The sequence below is a fragment of the Schistocerca americana genome, chromosome 2 (assembly GCF_021461395.2).
Source record: "Schistocerca americana isolate TAMUIC-IGC-003095 chromosome 2, iqSchAmer2.1, whole genome shotgun sequence".
NCBI classification, from domain to species: Eukaryota; Metazoa; Arthropoda; class Insecta; order Orthoptera; family Acrididae; genus Schistocerca; species Schistocerca americana.
Window position 1 is genome coordinate 137,873,665 of NC_060120.1, and position 26,496 is coordinate 137,900,160.

The 26,496-nt window shown below is 40.0% G+C and overlaps 1 protein-coding gene across 1 annotated transcript in view; it reads left to right on the forward strand.

The window, feature by feature from the left end:
* Positions 1 to 11,214: 11,214 nt before the first annotated feature.
* Positions 11,215 to 26,496, forward strand: part of LOC124593831 (glutamate receptor ionotropic, kainate 2-like) — a 92,923-nt gene continuing 77,641 nt past the window's right edge. Inside the window, exons 1-2 of the mRNA XM_047132178.1 lie at positions 11,215 to 11,711; positions 23,336 to 23,585. Of these exons, the coding sequence (XP_046988134.1) occupies positions 11,215 to 11,711; positions 23,336 to 23,585 (747 nt within the window). The remainder of the gene's footprint in view (positions 11,712 to 23,335; positions 23,586 to 26,496) is intronic.

Genomic DNA, 26,496 nt, shown 5'->3' on the forward strand with positions numbered 1-26,496 from the left:
TACATCGTCTGCGAAAGCTAAACAACTGACCTTGATGTCACCGTTCTTTCGTCCGAGCTGAATGGGTTTCCAGTGGTCTTGAGTTTTCAGTTCTTTCTCCAATTTTCAGATGACCTTATCCAGAACAAGTCTGAGGAGCAGTGGTGACGGTCCATCACCTTGTCGCACATCAGTCTTTATCTCAAAGGGCTCTGACAGTTCGCCCATCAATTTCACTTTTGACTTTGTGCTCGTGAGTGCTTCCTTCTACATCTACATCTACATTGATACTCCGCAAGTCACCCAACGGTGTGTGGCGGAGGGCACTTTACGTGCCACTGTCATTACCTCCCTTTCCTGTTCCAGTCGCGTATGGTTCGCGGGAAGAACGACTGTCTGAAAGCCTCCGTGCGCGCTCTAATCTCTCTAATTTTACATTCGTGATCTCCTCGGGAGGTATAAGTAGGGGGAAGCAATATATTCGATACCTCATCCAGAAACGCACCCTCTCGAAACCTGGCGAGCAAGCTACACCGCGATGCAGAGCGCCTCTCTTGCAGAGTCTGCCACTTGAGTTTATTAAACATCTCCATAACGCTATCACGGTTACCAAATAACCCTGTGACGAAACGCGCCGCTCTTCTTTGGATCTTCTCTATCTCCTCCGTCAGACCGATCTGGTACGGATTCCACACTGATGAGCAATACTCAAGTATAGGTCGAACGAGTGTTTTGTAAGCCACCTCCTTTGATGATGGACTACATTTTCTAAGCACTCTCCCAATGAATCTCAACCTGGTACCCGCCTTACCAACAATTAATTTTATATGATCATTCCACTTCAAATCGTTCCGCACGCATACTCCCAGATATTTTACAGAAGTAACTGCTACCAGTGTTTGTTCCGCTATCATATAATCATACAATAAAGGATCCTTCTTTCTATGTATTCGCAATACATTACATTTGTCTATGTTAAGGGTCAGTTGCCACTCCCTGCACCAAGTGCCTATCCGCTGCAGATCTTCCTGCATTTCGCTACAATTTCCTAATGCTGCAACTTCTCTGTATACTACAGCATCATCCGCGAAAAGCCGCATGGAACTTCCGACACTATCTACTAAGTCATTTATATATATTGTCTTTATTTTCTTAATGTCTTTCAATCAAGTCCTTGTTGTTCTAAAATGTTAAAGAGGGACCATCGATCGATCGAATCATATGCCTTCTTGAAGTCGACGAACCCTACAGATAAACGGAGAGCTTCGGGTTGCTCTATATTTCAATAGAATCTTCAAATTGAAAATTTGTTCAACACAAGAATGCCCCAGTCGGATACCAACTTGATCGTCACCGGTTTTGTTTTCAAGCTGTTCTTGTGTTCTTTGTAAAAGGCACGCGGAAAGAATTTTGTAGGTGACTTCAAGGAGAGAAACCCCTCTGTAGTTATTGAAATCTATTCTATCGCCTTTCTTGTGTAACGGATGGATGAGTGCAGATTTCCTTTCTTCAGGTACCTTTTCTGTTTTCCAGATGTCTGTGATGATTTGTGTGAGCTCCTCAAGTGTATTTGCGCCTATGTTCTTCAATAGTTCTGCATCGATACCATCTTCTCCATATTCCTTGTTATTCTTGAGTCTGAAGATGTGCTTATGGATTTCTTCTTTGGTAGGTGGTGGATATTCTGGGTTTACTTGTGCAGGAGTCTCTTTGTGCCATCTTGATGTGGGCTCCTGGCAGTAGTATGGCAATAGTCAACCATGAATTACCACTAACTACCTCTGTAGTAGTGCAAGAAAAATTAATCTTACAACCTACTAAAGTAATAGGTCCTCCTAGAAGTTGCTGTTGTGCTGTAGGTTTTGGTGTAATATCAAAAGTGTCTACATTCTTGTAAATTGGTAGTCGATTCTTCCTTGGATACCTTCTGCGACGGTAAGGCATGGCTGTGTGTACGGTGCGGGTGAGTATTTTTGAGAATTATCTAGCCAATTCTCTGCAATTATCTCGGTTGATCAGCACGAGTTTGCCGTCTGGTTTTCGGAAACATAAGTTCTGTGGGACGTATCCTCGAATTCTCCCTGCTAGTGCCCTATAAAAGTCTTGAGTATTGTGATCTCGGAATTTTTCTATCGAATCCAGCTGGTCATTCACGTACCTCCTCTTTGTTTGTCTGATAATTTTTGAGGCTTCCTTTCTGGTCTGGTTAATGTTGTTGAGTCGCTAGTCACTTCTTAGAGTTATATTTCTGGAAAGTACTCTTTCTTCTTCCAGTGCTTCTTCACATGCGAAGTCTCATCACGAGTGTTTAGTATTCTTTTTCACTGGTACGGTCTCTTTGGCTCTCTTCATTATCTTGTTACGGAATTGATGCCAGGTGCTTGCCTTTTCCTTTTCCCATTCTTATGTTACGTTGCTTTCTATGATCTTTTTGGTGTCGAATTTTTGCAGATGAGTTTTCTCGTGGTGGATCCTTTTCGGAGTAAATTTCGCTTTGATTCGCGCTATTTAGTGGTCAGAGACAATGTTGGCTCTTCTTCGTACTAGCAGGTCATATATTTCCTTCTGTGAAGGGTGTTTGATGGCCAAGTGGTCGATCTGATATTCTCCGAGAGACTGTAAATGAGATCTCCATGTCTTCTGGATGTTTCCTCAGGGAGGTGGACATTATTTTCAGATTGTCTGTTGGCTCAGTTCAATGGGTCTCATTCCATTCTTGTTGGTCAATTTATGGGCCGGGAATTTGCCTACTGTCTTTTTGTATTCCTTTCCTCTGCCAGTCTGGGCATTGAAGTCGCCTAGTAATTTCTTTGTGTCTTGTTCTCGACTTTAGCCCAGAACTGCTCTACCTTCTGCAGATCTCTCCTATTTTCAATGTTTGTGGGTGCATGTACATTCATTAATGTGTATTATTTGTTTGCACATAACATGCGCATTGTCATTAGTCTATTACTTATGGGTGTCACTTCTCTAATCAAATCAACTTTTGTGAAGGACAAATGCAATACCCAGGAGTTGAGTGCCACCTCTTCCTATTCGTTTATCGGTTTTACTTTTGAAGATACGGTAACTACCATAGTCTAGTGAGTTTTCATCTGTAATGCGTCTTTCCTGAAGAGCTAGTATCTGTACCTTTCGTCGATCTAAATCTGATGTTAAGATGTGTAGTTTACCTGGTTGTCGTAAGGTGTTGATGTTTAAGATCCCGATGTAACTGGTTCTCTATGATGATAGTTTGCAGAGAACTACGACTTTCTCGTGGTAGCCCAGGTCCTCAAGAATCCTAAGACTTAGTTGCCGTCCGTTGACGGGTGGATTGGTTACCACCTGGGGTAATTCTGTTGTTACTCTCACGAATCATAACTGCTTGTAATCGAAGCTTTGTCCTGCGTTCCCACTGTCATTTTAGGACCTGAGGTTGATAGTTCTTGGAACGTAAGGTGTGCAGCCGTACCTACTAGGTAAACAGATGCTGATCTGAAATTGGTTCTTCCCCCCTACCTGCCGTTGAGACATATGTCCTCTTCCTCTTCTGCCATTAAAGCCGTTGACCATTTTCTGTTCAACCTAGTTGATTCGCTGGTACTTATTTGGCTACGCCTTATTCACACCTGCCCTGCATATCTACAGGAGATTCCCCAGTCAGCCATTGGGACGCGCCGTGTCAGGGCTGAGGGCCCCCATCCCAGTGTCTCACGTCGGGTTATGTCTTGCTCTTATTCGGTTCCGAGCTAAAACCCCCAAGCAAGCTAACCAGGCACGATATATATATATTCTGAATAATGTGAATCTTGTGCCAAGTTCAAAAGCACCTCAAAAGTCGTTATTATCTACCAAATGTATTCATGTCAAATAGTGTATCATCACCTCATCTAGAAACACGTAATAGATGTAACTTATAATATTTAGACATCTGCATTATTTATCAAAAATATATAAGTACCAAAATTCTCTCTTATCAATAAAATTCATGTCTCTCTGTTTCATGCAACACTGAAAAAATGTTTATTTCCTATACTGTATTGCCCCATCAGTAAATTTCATGACTGTGTTTTATCTCTCACAAAAAAATGTGAAATACTTCACTGCCTCATCAATAAATTTCATCTCTCCCTGCAATGATTATTATCTGTAACAGTAGAAATAACATGTTGTTAAAATACTTGCTGAGCAGGCAGATGACACTTGATTTCAAGCCTAAAGCCTAAGGCCTAAATGAGGCTATGCTCAAATACCAATATTTTGAGGAAGGCAGTGACTTTCACGATTGGACCTGTGGCCAATGAGCTGAAAAAATGTACGGATTGTATTTCATTTCGTTTCCGCATTCAGCTAATAAATAATACTGAACTACTACGTAATACTGAAATATAATTATAATACTCCAAATATGATATGCAAATAAACGACATATCCTAAGCTTCCACACAGAGCACAGTATTGTTTAGGCTTTTAAAAATCAACTGGTATATTGCCACCATCTAGCACTCTGATGTCATACAGTCAAAGTCATTGCAACATATGATGTCATTATGTGATAGATAAGGTACTGACATGAATAGGTGATGTCATGAATCTGCCTTAACACTTTGCACATTGGAACAACTCTTTACCTGCTTCCATCACTATGTCCTTGCTTTCTGACTAATCGAATTTGCCTGTTGAAATAAGGCTAAAATTGTCAGAACAAAGCTGTTACAATTTGGGTGACAATAGTGATGTGTGGCGCAATTTACTACCGTTTTTCTATAACAGGGACAATCTTTTATGATTTTGCTGTAAGTTAATGATGTATGGGGAAATTTGTAACAGTTTCATTCGTTTCTTATCTGCAACCCAACACAAATTGACGTTAACTCGCTAACAACAGCGCATTGCACATAAATACTGCCAGCTTTTGGCGTTAAGACGCAGTTTTAAGATCGAGTAGTTGACGCACGCTGCACGTACACACTGTCAGCTTCAAATAGTACAAAACTATCTGAAATCTAATAGCTGACGACGCCCACTACAAGAATACCAACATCCAATAGCCACTGGTTTCAGGAACTCAAGTCATCTTACCTCAGAAGGACCACAATAACTGCTGTGCAACTGGTAGAGCTCACAAAAACAAACCTTCTCTCAGTTTGCAGCCAAATTGCCTGGCTAGACTATAGCAGTGCACATATCCTTAGCGATAAGCTACAGCTGTTTGTGGCTAATGGGGACCAGGAGCTCACCTTGTGCAAGTTTAATGCTTTTGACGTAAACTCTAGTCATAGGTCCGTAACATTGGGCTCTGAGCTAGAGAGTCACAGTTGAAAACGGTTTGAAACTGAAATAGGCGTATAAGGACTTACACCTTGGGCTTGCTTTCTTTGGATCGTCCAGGCACAATAACTGGATTCTTTTATGCACTCCTTTAACTATTTGATTACCTTTCTTATTTCCCATGAAATAAATCACAATACCATATAAATTTATGAAAGAGTTGTACCACAGAGATGATTCTTCCTAAAGCGCCAAAGAACCTGTTATAGGCACACGTATTTAAATACAAATAATCCTGAGTTAATAACGATCATCAGAACTGATACAAGGATTAGTGAACACACGGTTGTCCTAACGAGACTGAATATTGTAATCCCCAAATCCTCCAAAAATAAACGAATAATATGCTTATTCAAAAAGCAGATAAAAATTCACTTGACGCCTTCCTGAGAGACAATCTCCACATCTTCCAAATGAATGATGTAAGTGTAGAACAGATGTGGCAATATTGAGAGAAATATTATCGGCAGCAATTGAGAGATTTATACCAAATAAATTAACAAACGACGGAGCTGATACTCCATGGTACACAAAACGCTTCAGAACACTGTTGCAGAAACAACGAAATAAGCCAGCCAAATTTAAACAGACGCAAAATCCCCAAGATTAGTGATCTTTTACATAAGCTCGAATTTTATCGCTGACATCAATGCGAGACGCATATAACAGTTTCTACAATGAAACTTCGTCTCGAAATCTGGCAGAAAATCCAAAGCGATTCTGGTTGTATGTAAATTATGTTAGTGGCAAGAAACAATCAATGCTTTCTCTGCGCAATAGCGATAGATATACAATCGAAGTCAGTGCTACCAAAGCAGAGTTACTAAACACAACCTTCCGAAAGGCCTTCACAAAGAATCAAGAACAGCTGCCAACATGAGAAACGTATAAGTAAATATCCTCGGAGTAGTGAAGCAACTTAAATCACTTAATAAAAGCAAGTCTTCTGGTCCAGACTGTATACCAATTAGGTTCCTTTCGCAGTATGCTTATGCATTAGCTCCATATATAACAATCATGTACAACCGTTCGCTCGACGAAAGATCCGTACCCAAAGACTGGAAAGTTGCACAAATGGTTCAAATGGTTCTGAGCACTATGGGACTCAACATCTTAGGTCATAAGTCCCCTAGAACTTAGAACTACTTAAACCTAACTAACCTAAGGACATCACACACACCCATGCCCGAGGCAGGATTCGAACCTGCGACCGTAACAGTCCCGCGGTTCCGGACTGCAGCGCCAGAACCGCACGGCCATCGCGGCCGGCAAAGTTGCACAGGTCACACCAATATCCAAGAACGGTAGTAAAAGTAATCCACTAAATTACAGGCCCATATCGTTAACGACGATATGCAGCAGGATTTTGGAACATATATTGTGTTCAAATATTATAAATTACCTTGCAGGAAACTGCCTATTGACACACAGTCAACATGGAATTAGGAAACGTTCTTGTGACACAACCATCTCTATATTCGCATGGAGTGTTAAGTGCTATTGACAAGTGATTTAAGATCGATTCCGTATTTCTGGATTTCCAAAGGGCTTTAGACACTGTACCACACAAGCGGCTCATAGTGAAGTTGCGTGCTTATGGAATATCGTCTCAGTTGTGTGATGGATTTGTGACTTCGTGTCAGAGAGGTCACAGTTCTTAGTAATTGACGAAAAGTCATCGAGTAAAATAGTGATTTCTGGCGTTCCCCAAGGTAGTGTTATAGGCCCTTTGCGGTTCCTGATCTACACAAACGATCTGGGAGACAATCTGAGCAGCCGTCTTAGTTTGTTTGAAGAAGAAACTGTCATTTATCGACTAATAAATTCATCAGAAGGTCAAAACAAATTGCTAAACGATTTATGAAAGATATCTGTATGGTGCGAAAATTGGCAGTTGACCCTACATAACGAAATGTGTGAGGTCATCCACATGAGTGCTAAAAGGAATCCGTTAATCTTCGATTACTCGATAAATCAGTCAAATATAAAAGCCATAGATTCAACTACACACTTAGGAATAGCAATTACGAACAACTTAAATTGGAAGGAACACATAGAAAATGTTGTGGGGAAGGCTAACCAAAGACTGCATTTTAATGCAGGACACTTAGAAAATTTAACAGATCTAGTAACGAGACCTCCTACACTGCGCTTGTCGTCCCCTTTTAGATTACTGCTGGGCAGTGTAGGAGCCCTACTAGATATGACTGACGGAATACATCGAGAAAGTTCAAAGAAGGGCAGCAGGTTTTGTATTATCGCGAAATATGGGAGAGAGTCTAACTGAAATGATACAGGATTTGGGCTGGACATCATTAAAAGACAGACGTTTTTCGTTGCGACGGAATCTTCTCACGAAATTCCAATCACCAACTTTCTCCTTCGAATGCGAAAATATTTTTTTGACAACAACCTACATAAGGAGAAACGATCACCTAGGTAAAATAAGAGAAATAGGAGCTCGCCCGGAAAGATATAGATGTCCGTTCTTTCCGCGCGCTATACGAAATTGGAATAATAGAGAATTGTGAAAGTGGTTCGATGAGTATCCATGTAGATGTAGATGTAAACAGGCAGAACACGGCGGTGCGGTCGACAACGTCTGTATAAGACAAGAAGTGCCTGGCGCAGCTATTAGATCGGTTATTGCTGCTGCAATGGCAAGTTATCAAGATTTAAGCGAGTTTCAAAGGGTATTACACTCGTCTCACGAGCGATGGACACAGCATCTCCGGGCACTTTCCCGTACGACCATTTAACGAGTATACCGTGACTATCAGGAATCCCGTAAAATATGAAATCACCGACATCGTTGTGGCTGGAAAAAGATCTTGCAACGACTGAAGAGACTCGTTCAACATGACACAAGCGCAACCCTTCAGCAGATTTCTCCTATTTTCAATGCTGGGCCATCAACAAGTGTCAGCGTGCGAACCATTCAACGAAGTATCATCGACATTGGCTTTAGGAACCGAAGGCCTATTCGTGTACCCAAAATGACTGCACGACACAAAGATTTACGCCTCGCCTGGGCCGTCAACACCTACATTTTACTGTTGATGACTGGAAAGATTTTGCCTGGTAGAACGGGTCTCGTTTAAAATTATATCGAGCAAATGGATGTGTTCGGATATGAACACAACCCAAAGAATCCATGGACCCTGAATGTCAGCAGGGGACTGTTCAAACTGGCAGAGGTTCTGTAATGGTGTCGGGCGTGTGCTGTTGGTGTGCTATGGGATCCTCTATATTCTAGATACGACTTTGACAGGTGACACGTACCTAAGCATCCTGTCTGATCACTTGCGTCTATTGTGCGTTCTGACGGACTTGGGCAATTCCAACAGGGCAATGCGACATCCTATACGTCCAGAATTGCTATATAGTGTCTCCAGGAACACTCTTCTGAGTTTAAACACTTCCACCGGCCACCAAACACCCCAGAGATAAACATTATTCAGCGTATCTGGATTGCCTTGCTAGTGCTGTTCAGAAGAGATCTCCACCCCCTCGTACACTTACGGATTTATGGACAGCCCATCGGGATTCATGGTGTCAGTTCCCTCCAGCACTACTTCACGCATTATTCGACTCCATACCACGTCGTTTTGCGGCACTTCTGAGTGCTGGCGGGGGATGTACACTACATTAGGAGGTGTACAAGTTTCTATTATGACCAGACTTCGCTGAACATGAACACAGGGCTAGTAAACCGAAATCTAAATGAGTACACATAAAGATAATTTTTCTATTTAACTGCTTAGGCATAAAATCATGTTAATAAACATGTAATAGTAACAAATTTCGTTTATTGTATTAAGCCCACAAGCCATTTCTGTGTTGTTAATCTCTATCGCCATATTGTAAACGTCTACTTCAATGTATCTTGGAACATGATAATGGTACTATGTCAGCAAACGGCTCAAGCTACAATTTTCCTCCCATTTCAATAAATAGTTAGCATAAACTAAAATAATAATATGCAGGAAAAATTCACAGCTTGGTTATTACGATAAATGTCCATCATACCCATTATTAACCATTTACGTTTAATTTTATTTATGCATATATACCTTGAATATAACTTAATTAAGAACAATAAAAGTTACGTTTAAGTTCAAAACGAGTTCCTTATGTATGAATCTGAAACAATTTCTCCTCGGTTCTGCTGCTCTGTTACAACCGCTGGCTATTCTCGTATCATAGTAGACAACTTTTGGTGTGAAAAAGTCTGAAATTAGAGAGAAAGCTCGGAGTTGTAAGATTTACACAAGGTAAATGCCGGCGCAAGTTAAGAGCCTCTCCTCTACAAAACAATGCATTTAACAAAGAATACATACAGAGCAGAGAAACACATGCTATGAAGACTTTTTCATTAAATGAAACCTACCGGAGTTAATTGTCGCAATGTGCTGATGGGTGAAATTCTTGAAACTTCACCTTTGGAGGGAAACATATTATACGGTATAGTGAGAAGACTGTCATGAGATGTGAAGAATCTGAAAACAATTTGAATGTTCCAGTATAAAACCATTTTACTGAGAGGTAAAACCGAAGAACCGTCACATAAAATAAGGAACGAAAAGGATACGGAAATATTTGACAGAATATAATAATTAACCTAAACTCTAAGAATTTTGATAAACTATGAGGACAGCCATATACATCGCACTTTAACAATGTGGGAGTGAAATGTTGCAGGAAGTACGACTTGTGCTTGCTGCTATACAGGTATACCTGACGGCCAGCTACATAATGGCTTAGCGCCGTTTCATTTCCTTATCGGCGCTGCCGCTGCTCTCACATACGGTCTGAACTCTTTCAGACTTTTGGATGTCTTTCCACGAGACCTTTCTACTGACTTGCATTTTACAAATTTCATAGCATATTTACGAATCATATGATACGACATTATCCATAATATTGTAATTTTAATTAAATCCCATTTTCACTTATATTCCCCCATGAATTTTTATTGTTGCGCTTTTGATCCCAGTAGTACTCCTCACGCTCTTCACAATGACACACGAATCAATGTCCTAAATGACCTAGCTAAACGCGTTTCTACGCTACACTTATTTTTAACTTTACTCAAAGGTACGTCATAACAATCATGCGCATCCGCACGCGCCTGCGCTGGTACGATGACGTCACAGACAAAACAAACGCTGGGCAACAAACACGTACAGACATGATCTATCCGTTGCTGTCTCTACCACTGTTTGCTCATTATTAGTCTCGTAGTTATCAGCGATTCAAATCGGACGGTAGTTTGTCACACAAAAAGTTCGACAGGAAGCGAATAGACATTTTCAACTCAAAAGTCCGTTGACCAGGGATGAAGGGCTACAGATGTATAATTTACGTTTGAATGCTGCCATCTCGACACGGTTCTTTGAGGTTATTATCCCGACTAAAAGCGGTCATTTGCTTTGATCTGGAATTCAGAGTGGAAACGAAATATTTAACATCTGCCTGGAACGCGAGGGTAAGTATCGGAAGAGGTAATATTTTAAAACGGCGTCGGATGAGTGCCTGACCCGAGTCTTTACTTATATTTCAGAAGGAGACTTTTGATCTATGTATAAATCGTGCAAAATATTGTTTGATGACCAAGAACTGAGTTCAGTCTATTTTTTGCGTGAAATGTAAAGGAAACGTAGTTCCAATTAGCTCGGGAGGAGGATTTAAATATTTCATGGTATTTGCGTCATATATAGGATTGTACTGTGCCCGAGAACACGCATATAAACGGCATCAGATGTACCACACAGACAACAGACAGAAGTGAACCAGATGTTGAGTTAATGTAAACCGAAATATTACTTTTTGCGACTGGGAATTATTTCAGCAAAAAAAAAAAAAAGTGGTCTAGTTAGAGGCGTTTTTAACTGGATTGGTTTTTCCCTGTCGCTACAGGCAATGCATTTCTTCCTGATGGTGGCCACATTAGGAGTTTCTCTGTCCGATGGAGGTCTGACACCGCAGAACGACGGTCTTAGCTCTTTTAATAGTCTGATACAAAAAATGGGGTCCAGAATTATGTTGAAGGAATTTGAAAATTACAAATGTATAATCGCGTTGTCAGATGTTCCAGAGGGTTTAGCGCACTTAAATTTCTGGTTTCCCGCAGCTGTACTAATATCGCTGGCCAGTGGAGAAGTTCCTGTGGAGCGCCTTTTGGTGTCCGCCCTGGACGCCGACTGCCGAGGATTGGTGGTTCGATGTCGCGACGCAGCAGCTTGCGTCGACGCGCTCCTCAAGGCGTCAAAACTAGCCATCACGCGAGTCAATCGTCGCTTACTGGTACTGCCGGCAGCTCAGTTTCCACAGATTAATGTATCTGCGATCTTCGCTCTCCGCAACATCGACCTTGTTCCCGACATTCTAGTGGCTAGAATGGCCGATGATACTGCCAGGTAAGACGCAGATTTTATTCATTGCTACTTCCTTTCACCCAATCAGTCACATGTCCTTCTTCAAGTGCATTCTCATGTGAATACAACCAAAGCGACAGTACCCTACTAGTGTTGTCTTTACTGACAGTTTCAATGATGACCAGCTTATCGATCTACCTATTTTAGACAACCATTTCAGCGGAGTGCAGCACTGTGATCCTTTGCAAAATCTGTTACCAGAGTACTTGCAGAATATGCCTTTGGCAACACAACGTCGTGTGTGCTTTCAGCACGACGGAGGTTCTGCACATCCCGCACGGCCAGTGACAAAGTAGCTCGCTAACACGTGTCTTGTGCGTTGGATCTGTCACCGTGGAGTCTTTTCTTGGTCACCGAGGTCAGCCGATCTTACTGATAATAATGTTTGTGGGCTTGGCTTAAGAGTCAAGTCTATAAGACAGAAAGTAAGAATTTCTCACTCGTGTATTACATGTGTGTCCTCAACCTAAGGACTGTATGAATGAACTCAGAAACTTTTAAGAACAGAAGTATGTTCATACGATGTTTCTCGTTCAGAATCACTACCACCCCTCCACGCATTTGCCTTTCCTCCTGCCTCACTCTGTGACTTGCCAGCTATTTAAATCAAAATCTGTATTACAGTTTACAAAATTTCCATATCTACTGTGTTATATTACATGTGTCCAGCTCTGTAGTATTGTTGTAAACAGAGCGAATAAGTGCAGAACTTCTTATATATGGTATCTTAATATGTAAACGCATTAGTGTGTTGGTTGTATTTCCTCTCCGTCGAACAGTCTTCCTACAGACAAGTTACAAATTTTATTCCCAGACCGTCTCTGCATGGTCGTAACTGCCGCACTGCTGCCTAGACCGGTCACTATAGACCAGTGGTTTTGCGTCCATACGTTTTCACGTCGACACCTGACGTGGTCCCAGGGGAAAATAGTAGCATTAATGGCTTGCTCTAGGCACACATACTTGTTGGTACTAACCAACCAAAAAGCGTATGACTTCTAATAGTTATAATTATTAGTCTTCAAATTACGTAAATACCGGTATAATGTTGTTCAGTACACTGGCCTCAGTGACCCATAGAAATATTTACAATTATACCCGTTACACCCTATATATTTCTACGTTAAATTATGACAATTATGTGCTTTTATCAGAAGTAACTCCCAAACTCATAACATGAACTGAATGTTGTTTACTGACGCAATATACTATACGTCCACTTCAGTTTCCATATCGTCACTGAATTTTATTAAAGAAAAGTTTTCATGATGTGTGCTTCCCGCTTTGATGCTTGAACTGACATGTGTAACTTCGTCTGAAATGAACCACGTTGAACGAATATACGACATGTATTCTATAAATATGTTAAATCTGAAGTACAAATATGCCATTTGTACGTTCCTGAAAAGTAAGGTATAATCTGGAAATTATAATATCAGACTTAGATGGATGAAGGATACTGCAAGTTTTATATCTTCTTTGCGCCCACACAAATGTAATGTAGTCTGACGTTTCTACAGTGATAACAGCTAAACATATTCTATGCTGTTTTAACTAAATCATTTAGGTTGTTAGGCCGTATCATTACAAAATACTAAAACAACGATAGCACTGTTTCGACTGTCTTTGCAGCGATCGAGGGCAACTGTAGAGGACCGCCGCAAGACGGTCGAAATACCCATGGTATAATTGTTTTAGTATTTGATTATGACGTGTACTAACATCCAAAATTATTTTAGTGAAACTCACACTGACCATGAAAGCCTACAAATTTATATCTTACATCGTTTCTCCGTATGAACTTAGGTGGAAATGTCGTGTAGGTACTGAGGTATAAAACTATTGTGTCTGCCAGAGTACAAGAGGAAAGAAAGACACAGGATCTGTAAGTATAGATACGCGAAAGGTTATCTGAGGTTGTTTATTTGATTCATTAAATATAAGAGTAGGTAGAGAAGATCTTTGTAAGCTGAAACATTTTCAGACTTTCGCCTCAAATATATGATAATGTTATTATTCCATTTTCGAATTGTGGCATCCACTATCTGCACACTGCGTTTTTTCTTTTTTGAAACTGCAAAAATTAACGTGGAAAGGTAAGGTTTTTCCCAATGTGTAAATATATCACTGGTTACTACATGGTAGTCTACCTAGGAACTAATTTATTGAAATTAAAAAGTGTCACATACAAGAAATTCTTATCAATACTGAATATAATAGTCTATCTCTTACATTATTAAACATCAATAATTAGTAAGTAAAATGAAGTTGGCTAGAGGTATTATCAAAAACTGTTAACAAGTTAAACACGTTTTGATATTGAAGCTTTTGAACACTACGAGAAGCTTCCTTTTTCTAGATAAATAAAACTGTTCAGATATTAAAGAATCTCAGTAACTTACAAAATCGCATGTTTTGTAGTGTAAGAACTTATTTTGTTTCACGATAGTATGATTTAATGAGTGATAGTATGATTTATTTAATTAATGATAGTATGATTGAGTTACAAAATCGTATGCTCTGTAGTGTAAGAACTTCTTTTGTTTCAAGATAGTATGATTTAATTATCCACACGCTGTACTCATATAACCAGTTTTAAAAATACGTGACTTTTGCTTTCTATAAAACTATATAACTGAATCGTTAACTGTGCCATCCAAGCACCTTATGTATTACACGGCATAAAAATGTGTAGATGTGAAAATATTTAAAAATTCAGCAGAAAACATGCCTCATATCTGACAACATCAAAAATAATAGAAAATGTCGGAAAATTCTTATGTTGGTCTCTAGTGCGTGTACCTGCATATGATTCTAAACTCAGCCACTAGATTAATACATCGCCCAGGAACCAACATGTGTCCCTAGGTTCACTGTCCGCAACGTACAAGAGTTCATGAGTTTCTGGAGAACACAGAAAGGTGCACGTGAAAAAAATTTTCACTGGATAGGGATTTATTAATCGCATATGGAGATTGCTTCCAGTTCATCATAGAGATGAACATAGTAAGTCTCTAATGGTAAGTAAGTTGAGTTGAAACGAACATATAAGATGAAATAGTACAAATGTAACAGACATATAATTACCGATTGAATCAGATAGTCGACAGCTGCAGGAAGAGAGAGATTTAATGTTGAAAGTCAGAGCGAAGGAAGAAAAGAAAAACAGATTTAAAGTTCTGTCGACGATGACGCCATGAGGACGGAACACAAACTCTGACTCAAGAAGAATGGTGAATTTTATAATTCTTCTCAGTTTAAGAAGTGCTTTCGGAGAAATATAGTGAGTTATTTAGGATAGTCGCAAGAAACTAAATCTGGGCAGCAAGGAAGGGATTTGAATCTCAGTCGTCTTGGATATATTAATGTTGAAATGATTAAATATGAAAATGCACCATACGATAAACGAGGTATTTGAGGCACCAATCTAACAATAATGAAAAGCAATCAATGATGAGCTGAGAGAGGAAATTGAAAAATTCTTGAGAAAAATGTAACAAAAGAGTGGTCAAATTATATATTCAAAAGAATGAATGAAAAATTCCATGATATTGGATGTGAACGCTGGAAAAGCAGTCAAGGGGTTTTCTACAGGACAAGCGACATGGCTCAGAGAGAATTTAGTGAAAGTGAAATAAAATCGTGAATCTGATTTACCAAACAAACATTTGAGCCACATTATTGCAGAGAGGGAAATAAATCATTTACAGTGGCGTAGTTAGCATAGTGCTGGAGATGGTAGCTGCCACTTGCCTTAGAAAAGAGCCTGACAAACATACCACACAGACAGAGCAATTAATGCATCATCAAGTTTAAGAAAGCCACAGCATGTAAAGGACACTGACCTGTAGCGTATGTACCCATAGACATTTTTTACCGGCCGCTGCTTTTATCCTTACAACACTAAATTCTACTAACTTGCAGTGGCAATGTACTTTCAATCAGTATTGTTTTTATCGTGTTATCTGACAGTGTTATACACTACTAAAATATGATTATTTGAAAGGTATCTGCTCGAGAGCAAATTACTGTGTCGAAATCTCAATGAAATTATACCCTCTCAGTTATATACGTTGCAGTTAGTATGTGCCTATTGTACGAGTATGGTGGTAGCATAAGTATATTTGGTGATTAACAAACAGAACTTCTCAATAGTTTTGAGTATCATCGCAGAAGAAATTCGGTTTCATTTTCTCCAACCGTTCACAATTAATAAAATTAATATGCATTTGAAGATGCGCTACATCAGAATATGAGCACCTTACGCGTGACTGACATTACGAAGAGCAATTTGTCACAATGTGAACACTGACAGGTTTGTAGAGAAGGGGGGAACCCAGCATTATAAGTGAAGGTTAGAGACACAGTTACACCTCAGTTGCAAATGCTTAAATGCATTTTGTACAAATGGACAGCTTCGACAACTTAGGCCATTACCAAGTGCTGTACGTATCACAATACAGGCAGCAATTGATAAATGGCCTGTAAAGTCGAAACTGACCAGTCGTGTAATATGCAGTAAATAAAAATACCTACATTTAGGAAAAGAAGACGAGATGGAATCACATCTCTATCTGTCAATTAAATTCATGGCTATGGTGTCCCATGTGACCGGACTGATCAACGTTATCATTGTTGAAATGGCATAAGGCTAGGATATATGGTAGAAGTTATGTTATATTGCAAAAATAATGAAGATATTTTGTAAAAGCTAACAGGACAAGCGATGGAAAAGAAATGGCAGTAAAATATCTTATACTTTCTATGAAATGACAAAAATTCGAAATTATACTGGGGAATAATTCGTTTTATTATTTCAGTGGACATCACCCCTCCTGCCATTAAACAATCTCTCAATCTTTCACTACAATATTCATTCTGTAGCTTTTTTTTGTATTTCTTCCATTGTCAAATCGTATAAAGCGTTGAACATAAGTTTTCCCAGTGCTGGATAATCAGTTTAGGCCTGCTATCTACTGCATGTAATTCAGATTGCATCTGTGGTGAAATTCAGTGTGTATAGAATCTGACGTGTCATATTTAACAAAAGAAAAATAGCTCATTTTGTGTAAAATTTATTTGGAAAGTATCCTAGTACTGGTAACAAGCAACAGTAATATATTGCGTGGTCAATTTGAGAATAATAGAATGCCACAGAGCTTTCAATCCGTAGGCTCGAAACTTCCTGTGTGGATAAGAATGAATTTGTTCTAATACAATTACTATTGTTCAAATTTATCATCTGCCGCATCGATCCATCTGTTGGATAGTTTATTGTCCATAGACTCGAATTTCTGGGAAATATAAACTTTGTGACTTGAATGTTTTTAGTAAATACTCCCTTCCAACTACAGGAAGTAACTAAGGCAGTATTGGTCAACAGCGATTAATATGTTTCAAAATATGAGTGGGTATATAATAATAATAATAATAATAAATTATGAAAAGCTGTTAATCAATTAAGTAAAGAGGAGCAGGCAAAATAACTGCTGGAACCGTTGAAAAAATCTTCGCTTCCAACACGAATGTTGTGAGATATAGGCTACGGTGGTGAAAAGAATTGGACATGTGCGTACTGAGGGTTAAATATTAATTTCATTATAGACATTTCATCCATTCCGAGACCGAGGATCTCCCCGATACTTGCCTGTACATGAAATGTACTTGCAACTCAGAATATGGACCACCATGCTGTAGAATGGAATGGTGGCAATGAAAATTTGTACCAGACCGGGATTCGAGCCCGGATTTCCCCCTTATCGAAGGCGGCCGCCTTGCGATTTGGCTATCCGTGCACAACTCACGGCCAGACCAAAACTTCCATATGTCGTCACCCAGTCACTAGACAGTAATCTGTTCCTGCGACAACATATTGCCTCTTTTGGAACGACGCTAGATGTTGAGTGCTGCGATAGTACAAGGAGACTTTTAACACACCTCACAGTTCTGATTGAGATTTCAGGCTATTGAGAGAGGTTTACAGAGGTTTTTCGTAATATGATTGCGGCCCATTCTTTCAGGTTAGTTTGAACTCTAATCAGGCTGTTTATTTCACCATACGCGGTAATCAGGCATGTCCACTGATTATCTATCTACATGACGAACATCCTGTGGACAAGCCTTTCTTCCAACACGTAAACAGCCTCTTTCATCTTCTACACATATTCGCCATGTTCGACGAACTCTCAAAACACCGCATCACAGCTCAAATGGCCCACTGAAACACCCGATCACGGTCACACAGAAAATTTTTAGGAATGCTTGGAACAGCGGGGAAGCGTAGTAGTCAACACCCAAAAATTCTGCAGCTCTACGAGATCCAATCATCGATGCCTCAGTAGGGGGCAGAATACCGGAAGCAGCTTGTGGACCCTCTTCCTCGCCGGAATAGGGTGTCTATGAAGATCAGAGTCACTGTTACGAGTACATGGCGTTAGCACAATATCTCCGAGAGTGGCCAACATTTGCTGCAGATGCTTCTTAACGACACGTAATATTTGTGGAGTATCTGACTTCGACAAAGTTTCTGTATGTAAGAATTTTTCTTTTCTTTTATTTATTTATTTATTTTTGGTTTGATGGTTGTGGGAGCGGGGGGTGGGGGGCGATGGATCGTCTTCTGACTGGTTTGCTGAGGCCCGACACTCCCTCCTACGCCAACCTCTTCCCTTCAAAATACCACTTCCATCCAACGTCTTCAATTATTTCTTGGATATGTTCCAATCTCTGCCTACTTCTTTTTCTTCTTTTAACTTTACAGCTCCCTCTGGTACCACGAGATTTATGCTGACGTCTGAACACATATCTTATCATTAAATCCCTTGTTAATCTCAGGATTCTTTGTGGGTTACTTTTATTGCCGCTTCTGCGCAGAGCCTCCTCGTTTGTGACCTTACTGATAGCACCCCACACAATGTTGAATATGTTTCTACAGCACCACATCTCAGACGCTTCCATTCCCTTCTGTTCTCGTTGTCCCCTATCCGTTATATAACCCTTCGCTCCAAATGAAAATTCCCAGAAATTAATTCCTCAAATAAAGCCCTATATTTCGGATTAGTAGACTACTCGTGGCCAGGAATGCCGTCTTTCCCTATGTTAGTGGATTTTTGTAAGTCGTCCTCGCATCATCCATCCTATGTTTTCTTGCTGCCAAGGTATCAGAATTGCTTTACTTAAGGTACTTTGTACTAACCAACGTCGAAGTTAAGTTTATCGCTAATCTTATTTCTACTTTTTACTTTCTGCGCTTTAAATTTAATCCAAATTGTGCACTCATTAGACTATTCCATTTAACGGGTCCTGATATTCTTTCTTATGTTGACTGTGAATAGCAAGATTGTCAACGAATGTTATCATGTGTTATACTTTCAGGATGAACATTGATACCATTTCTGAACCTTTGTTTGATTTTCAGCATTGCCTCAGTAATGTATAACCTGAACCGTAGGGGCGCCAGACTGCTTCACTGTCTTATATTCTTTTTAATCCGAGCACTTCGTTCTTGTTGTTTCATTCTGATTGTTCCCACTTGATTACTGCATACATTTCATATCAACCGCCTTGCTCCTGTAGCTTACGCCTACTTTTCTCAATATTTCAAATACCTTGCACCATTTTGCATTGCGAAATTCGATTTCTACGGTAAATAAATCCTATCAGTATCTATTGAAGCGTTGCTTTTCATAAGTGAACGCGACCTCAGAATTCCCTCTCTGGGCCTTTAACTTTCCTAAAGCTAAACTGACCGCCGTCTAACAAACTCTCAATTGTATTTTCCATTTTCTGATGGTAAGGTGATGCTATGCTAGTTTTCGCACTAGTCTGCCAATTCTATCTTTGAGACTGCGTGGATGATATTCTTCCGAAAGTCTGATGGTAGGGCTCCATTCATATAGATTCTACTCACCCACTAGAACAGTCGTTTGGTTGCCACTACTCCCAATGATTTTAGAAATTTCGAACGAATGTTATCTATGACTCCCGTCTTAATTGATGTCAAATTTTTCGTAGCTTAATTCTTGCTATAACACTGGACATCCTATGTCTTACAGATCGACCCCCGTTTCTTCTTCTATCACGTCAACAAACAAAAGTTCCCCCTCGTAAAGGCCTTCACTGTACTCTTGATATCTATGCGCTCCTTCCTCTGAATTTAAAAGTGGAATTCCTCTTGCAATCATAATATCGACGTACGCTCTTTTTATTTCGTCGATGGTTGATTTGACTACTCAGTTTGCTGAGTCAGTTTATCACATCTTTCCTGCAAACCCTTTCGCTTTCTCTCAACAGCGCTTCCTCTTTACTTCGTTTCTAAATGACTTACATTCCAGTATTCCTGTTTCTTGATGATAATTTTTGTACTTCCTTCTTTCGTAGATCAATTAATTTCTTTTTTCACCCTAGATTTATTCACAATACCTGTATTTGTTCACCAAATGGGATTGCCATTTTTAGTGAGGACCATTCCTAATCGACCTAACCATTTACTATGGTATTCATCATCACAGTATCTATAGAATTACAAAAATTCAAATGCATTTTGTCACTACTTACAAGTTCAATATCCAGCTGAGTCTTCCTGAAAACTCTCTACAACTTCACCCTGTTCTTCAGTAATACTAACTTTAAGTCTGAGTCTACATTCGGAGTTAGGTGTATCTGAAATCCACTACTTGGTTTATCAATCTGTGCCTCACCATGGTGTAATCCAGCAGCAAACTACTAGTGGTTCCAGACCTTTTACATTGATAGTTTCGTCTCCTGTGGGTTTTGAACAGTATTTTCGCTGTCATTAATACAAATTTATTGCAGTACTCAATTAGTCTCTCCCGTCTCGTATTCATATTGCGAACCCCATAACCTCCATTGAATCTGTCTCCTTATCGGGCCCCTTCTACTGCGTTTGGAACCCCAGTGATTACTAGATTTTCATCTCCCTTTAGGTACTGTATTAGCCATTCGATGTCCTCAAATGCTTTGTCTGTCTTTTCATCTGAAGCTTAAGAAATTAGCGTTTGTTTGCAATCGGTTGTGATGAGGATAATCCTATCACCAAATTGTTGACATTATCTCAGTCTGTGCCCTGTCTTTCTGTTCACGACAAATCTTACTCCCGATACACCATAACTTGCTGCTTGTGATCCTATAATCGTCTCGTGATATCTTTTTTATATTCCACTGTACTGAACTACACTATATCTAAACTGAGCCTTTGAATTTCCCTCATCGGATTTTGTCAATTCCAAACCACTTTCAGACTTCTGACGTACCACACTCCAACACATAAAATGCTATCCTTTCGCTCGTTGTTCACTCTTTTTCTCTTTGTTACCTCACTAATGGCAGTCACCTCCAGGAGATCCGAATGGTGGAGTAGTGCAGAATCATTTCCCAGTGGAGAAATCATCATGACACTTTTCCAGTTGCAGACACATGTACTGTGGATATACGTTATGTGTTTCCTTGCCTCCTGCTTCCTCATCACGTTGATCACTGCTGATTTTTCCGCCTTTTGGGCGCTATTTTCCACCCTATGGGCAGTAGAGTGCCACAAATTTCCATCTGCCCTTTGCCTCTCTTTGACAAGGCCGCTGGACGGACCAGGGTGACTCGCCGTACTGGGAGTCTATGGCTGCCGTTGCCGATGAGTTTTATTGAGAATTGAATTATGGCTGAGTGCGAGTTCAGAAGCCACAACATTGTGAACAGTGACCAAAGACGCTACCGCTACACCACGGTGAGCCTTGGTACTACATTTATTTTGCCGCAGTAACACTTGAATTATCTTATAGACACCTTAGAATGCATGATCTTAAGCTTTTACGTATTTTTCTTTATATGTAATAGAAGAATCCAATTACATTTCAGTTTAATATTTCCGCATCATTAACTACTTTGTCACTTTGTATGCGTGGAAGGAACGTTAGTAGATTGGTTCATGTGTAATTTGTTTGATTTTTTTTGATTTTTCCGCATCCTCGACAATAATCTAATTGAGGAACATTTGAATGGATGGAGTGTTCAATGTGAACAATCCACTGAATGTGAATTATTACCAAACAAATTTAATAAATAGGTAAACTGTAGTTTTGTTGTTATCATTAACAGTCGTCTGTCGAACAGTGTTGATGCCTCAGGACACAAAATGATGTTTGCAAAAGAAAGTGAATACTATGCTTCATGTTTAATGTATTCGTCGTCGTGGCAACTTCAGACGTTTCTCTGCTGGAACGATAGTTGCTATGAAATTTCTATCAAAAAAGTATTCCCACTGTCATTGTAACGATAGTAAGGTAAACACCTTGCGGCTATCCGTCGCTTGGAAATCAGTCAGATCTACTTGGTCTTCTTCTTACAAGCAATTGGAGATTCGCCTGTTCCACTCTTGGAGAAAGTTATTGCCAACGTTTCTTTGGTCTTCCATTGACTTTTTACCATTTGGTCTACAAGAGAAAACGTTCTGCTATTCTTCCGTGATGTATACTGTTTTCTGTGAGTAGCACTTTCCTTTCTTTTGTTTGGTTCTAAATTCTATCTTTAAAATATTCATTTCACACATCGTCGTTTTAAAATATTTTTTGCTTTCATGGAGCCATTCACGGATCTCAGGAATCTCGAATTTTAGCCGCCTATCTCAGTAACAGTTGTCACTTGGTATCAATTTCTCCGAGCCCTACATTTTACATTATTACACTAGTACATGTTTTTCTAGTTGTTTTCAAAATGCCATACCGTTGCTCACATGAAACTATTTTACCACGTCGCTGTCGTTTAAAAAGTTAAATCATGATTCAATAACATGACGTTTTTATCACTTCCTGTTTGCTGATAAAGTTAATTCTGATCCGAAACTTCCTGGCAGATTAAAACTGTGTGCCGGACCGAGACTTGAACTCGGGACCTTTGCCATTCGTGAGAAAGTGCTCTACCATCTGAGCTACCCAGGCATGACTGAACCGCCCCCCCTCCTCACCCGTCCTCACAACTTTGCATCTGCCAGTACCTCGTCTCCTACCTTCCAAACTTTACAGAAGCTCTCCTGCGAACCCTGCATTTAAAGAATGAGATTCTTACTCTGCAGCGGAGTGTGCGCTGATATGAAACTCCCTGGCAGATTAAAACTGTGTGCCGGACCGAGACTCGAACTCAGATGGTAGAGCACTTGCCCGCGAATGGCAAAGGTCCCGAGTTCGAGTCTCGGTCCGGCACACAGTTTTATTCTGCCAGGGAGTTTCATATCAGCACACACTCCGCTGGAGAGTAAGAATCTCATTCTGGTTCATTCTGATCACTGTTGTATTTGTGAACAGTGACGAGCGTCAAAATTATGATGGCAATCCTGCATTTACTCTGAATGTTAGCAAAAATTTAGAAATCAAAACTAAATATCAATCTAAAAAAGTATCAAAAATAGTCAACTTGTCATTAAAAACTGTCTTTCGTCGATAAACATAAAATTCCCTTGTCACGCTTACAGTACAAAAGGAGGTGCTTTGGCTGTGCGGTCTTCAGCAGTTTTAATTTCATATAATTACCCGAGGTGTATTACATTGCTTGTATAAGAAAACTGGATGTGTTCGCTGAGACATCATTCTGTTCACTAGTTTTGAGCTGGTGACGCTGATGTTAACGGGGGAGGAGACGTGGCGCAACGAGCTGGTTGTGGCGCGGTGGAGCCGGCCACGTGGCTTGCACCCGCCGTCTGCAGACCTCTACCCCGACAGGTTGGCAGACCTGGCCGGGCGCTCGTTCATAATCGCGACATTCGACTACCCGCCGTACGTCGTGCTCAACAGCGACGCTAACCTATTTGACGGTGTCGACACCCGCATCATCTTAGAGCTCGTCAGAAAGGTAAGTACTCGCAGCTTCTGAGAAATTAGCTCACAGATAATATCATTACATTCCCCTGCAGAAAACGTTGTAAACAGCAGTCTCCACGCTTCTGTCCATCAATCTGTTTTCATAGACTCATTCTTATCACTCGCAGATTCTTATTTAAGAACTGAGTTTTGAAGCAGAATTAGTACTACTTTAGATTAATTACTACGGCATGAGAAACATGCTGTGTAGACTTTTACCTCCTACAAGCAGCCGCGACAAAACTTTTCCAGTTTCACGAGGCAGGATATACAGCAGTCATAGCACTTTAAAAAATATTCAGCGACTCATCCGGAGATGTGCTGAAAGTCATATTAACATCTCTTTCCGAGTCATATTCAACATCAAATGGGATACTTCTAAATGTAGTACCTGTTATTACAGTTACTCTTGGGTAATTCCCTATGAATATTCTGATACCCTAAAGGAGCCATTAGCGTGAATGTAAAAGCAACTAAATTAATATATACAGGGTTTCCCAAGACGAAATGTGAATATTCAGGGATATGACAGGAGCGATCATTCGAAGAAAGGAAATGTAGCAAACGTTGAGGGCTATGGGGACTTGTTCAGTGCAACTGATACGTTCCAGAGAAGAGGAACAGGTGCTCAAAGATGTGCGCTTTAGAGCGCATGTTTACTGGTAACTTTTCTCTTGTTTTAGTCCGTACTACCACCTCTGAAAATATGGAAAGTAAAGAGCTTGCAGTAGAAGAAATTTGTTTCACAATATAGAAGATGAAAAAGTGCTCATAGTCCTTAACAAATGTATTGTAGAGGTGTTGTTTACTAGACTTTTTGGTTCGAATGATTCTTCTTCTCATTCCGTGAATATGGAACTCTTCTCCTGTGACATACTGTGTAACCCCAAGAGCTTGAGGAAATGCTTAGACTCTGTATATCTCTCAATTTCATTAACATCTTATTGCCCTCTGGGATTGTGTCTGTCTTGGGCGTACTCCTTTTTGCTTTTCTAGGCAAAGCAGCAGTTTCAGTCATAACAGTAACTGGTTATAAGTAGATGATACTAACAACTGTATAATCAAATTGGCATGGTTGCTCAGTTACTATTACTATACGTATTTCACAAACATGGATAATGTTTATAATACGTTATAAATATCACTGCATAAAACAAATTAAATCAACTTAATATTGATATTTAGGTTTTTAATACATTCCACCTCTGTGGTCCAGCATTCATAAAATCACCCTACGTGCCCATATAGCATAGTAGGACGCACTCCTCCCTTACATGTCCGACAGTCTATTTCAGGGCACCACATTCACATCTCGGAGACTCCGCAATACTCCATTTATAAAGTGAGTCAGAGCACCGTCCACATCTAGTGCGGATTCTATTTAATTTGACCACCAGTTTCCTGTCTAGTTCGACACCCGCAGTATCACAGTCATATTTGTGGAACCATTCCCATTCTTGGTAATTTCCGATGAATATGCAGTTCTTGCTCCAGAGATCTCTTGCTTTGGTGTTACTTGCAGCTAGGTCTTCAGAGTACATTAATGGCGGGTGTCTCAAATGAAGCCTGTTTCCTCGTAAGACAGGTGCGTCATGATGAAAGGGTAGTTCCTTTTTCTCTTGTACAGTGTGGTAATCTCTAAGCAAGGTCCCAGTTCTGCGAGTCTGTGGTGGGTAGATATTTCTTAACAGGGGGATCCATTAGACAAAAGTTGGTCTGAATTGTGCCAGTAATCATACGCGTTGTCGCATTGTGTTCTTGTTCGGCGCATCGATGAGGCTGGTATGACAACTATTACACGATACTGAAGCACAATAGTCTGAGGCCTCAAAAACATTGCAAAAGCCAATGTTCGCAAAGTCTCCATTGACGCGCCCTAGGTTGTGTCACACAGCCTCCGAATGATGTAATTGGGAATTCTTTTCTTGGCTGATATGTTTTCCTAATGATTTTTATAAGGTAGTGTGCAGTCAAGTGTGATGCCACGATACTTGGTCTACTTGTTTTGGCGGAGAATAGCTCCATCACATTGCACTTTGAGCCCCATGTTAGTTTGTTTGTTGTTAAGGTGAAACGAATAAACCTCTCTTTTACTCGTACTGGACTACAGTCAACATTTTTCTTCCCTGAAGATGATTTTGGAATGTCAGAAACATAAAGGCTAAACAGGAGGGGTGCGAGAACTGAGATCTGTGTCAGGGCCTTATTTAGTTTACTAATCGAGCTTAGATTATCACCAAAGCGAACCTGAGAATATCGATTACTTATCATATTAATAAGAGACGAAGTTCTTCGGTATTTAATTAGTCTCAGTAGTTTGTAATTTATGCCTTCCTTCTAGATGGTGGTTCAGATACTGCCGTGAAGTCGATAAAGCCCACAAACGTTTTTAGTGTCTCCTGGTTACCGGCGCCTATGAAAGTTCTAAGATTTGGCAAATGGTCGTTGCAGCTTCTGTGAAGTCTAAATCCCGCTTGTTCTATTGAAATTTGTTCTAAAATACTACCTCCAACTCTACTGTAAATAAGCGTTTCCAAGCGCTTATAGGTGCAACTAAGTAGGGAAACTGGCCGAGAATTCTGGGGGAGATCCAGTGATATATTACGTTTAAAGATTGCCACAATTTTTGTATTTCATTACCTAGGGTGTAAATCCAGCTAACGTCTGCAGTAAAATACTGCACGTGCACACTTCGAGACGTAGATCTTCATTTAGATTTCGAGGTTTCGATCATGCAGACTAGCTTAGGGTGCTCAGTGAATGATGTCTTGCTATGGTGTCTAACTGCTTAGAATGACGTTATTGATGAAGCACTCAATCTAGCTCTCACGACATAAGTAAAGATAACATCATGTTGTCATCATTTCTTAAGAGCAACAACTCTGTTTGAGATCTACCTACTT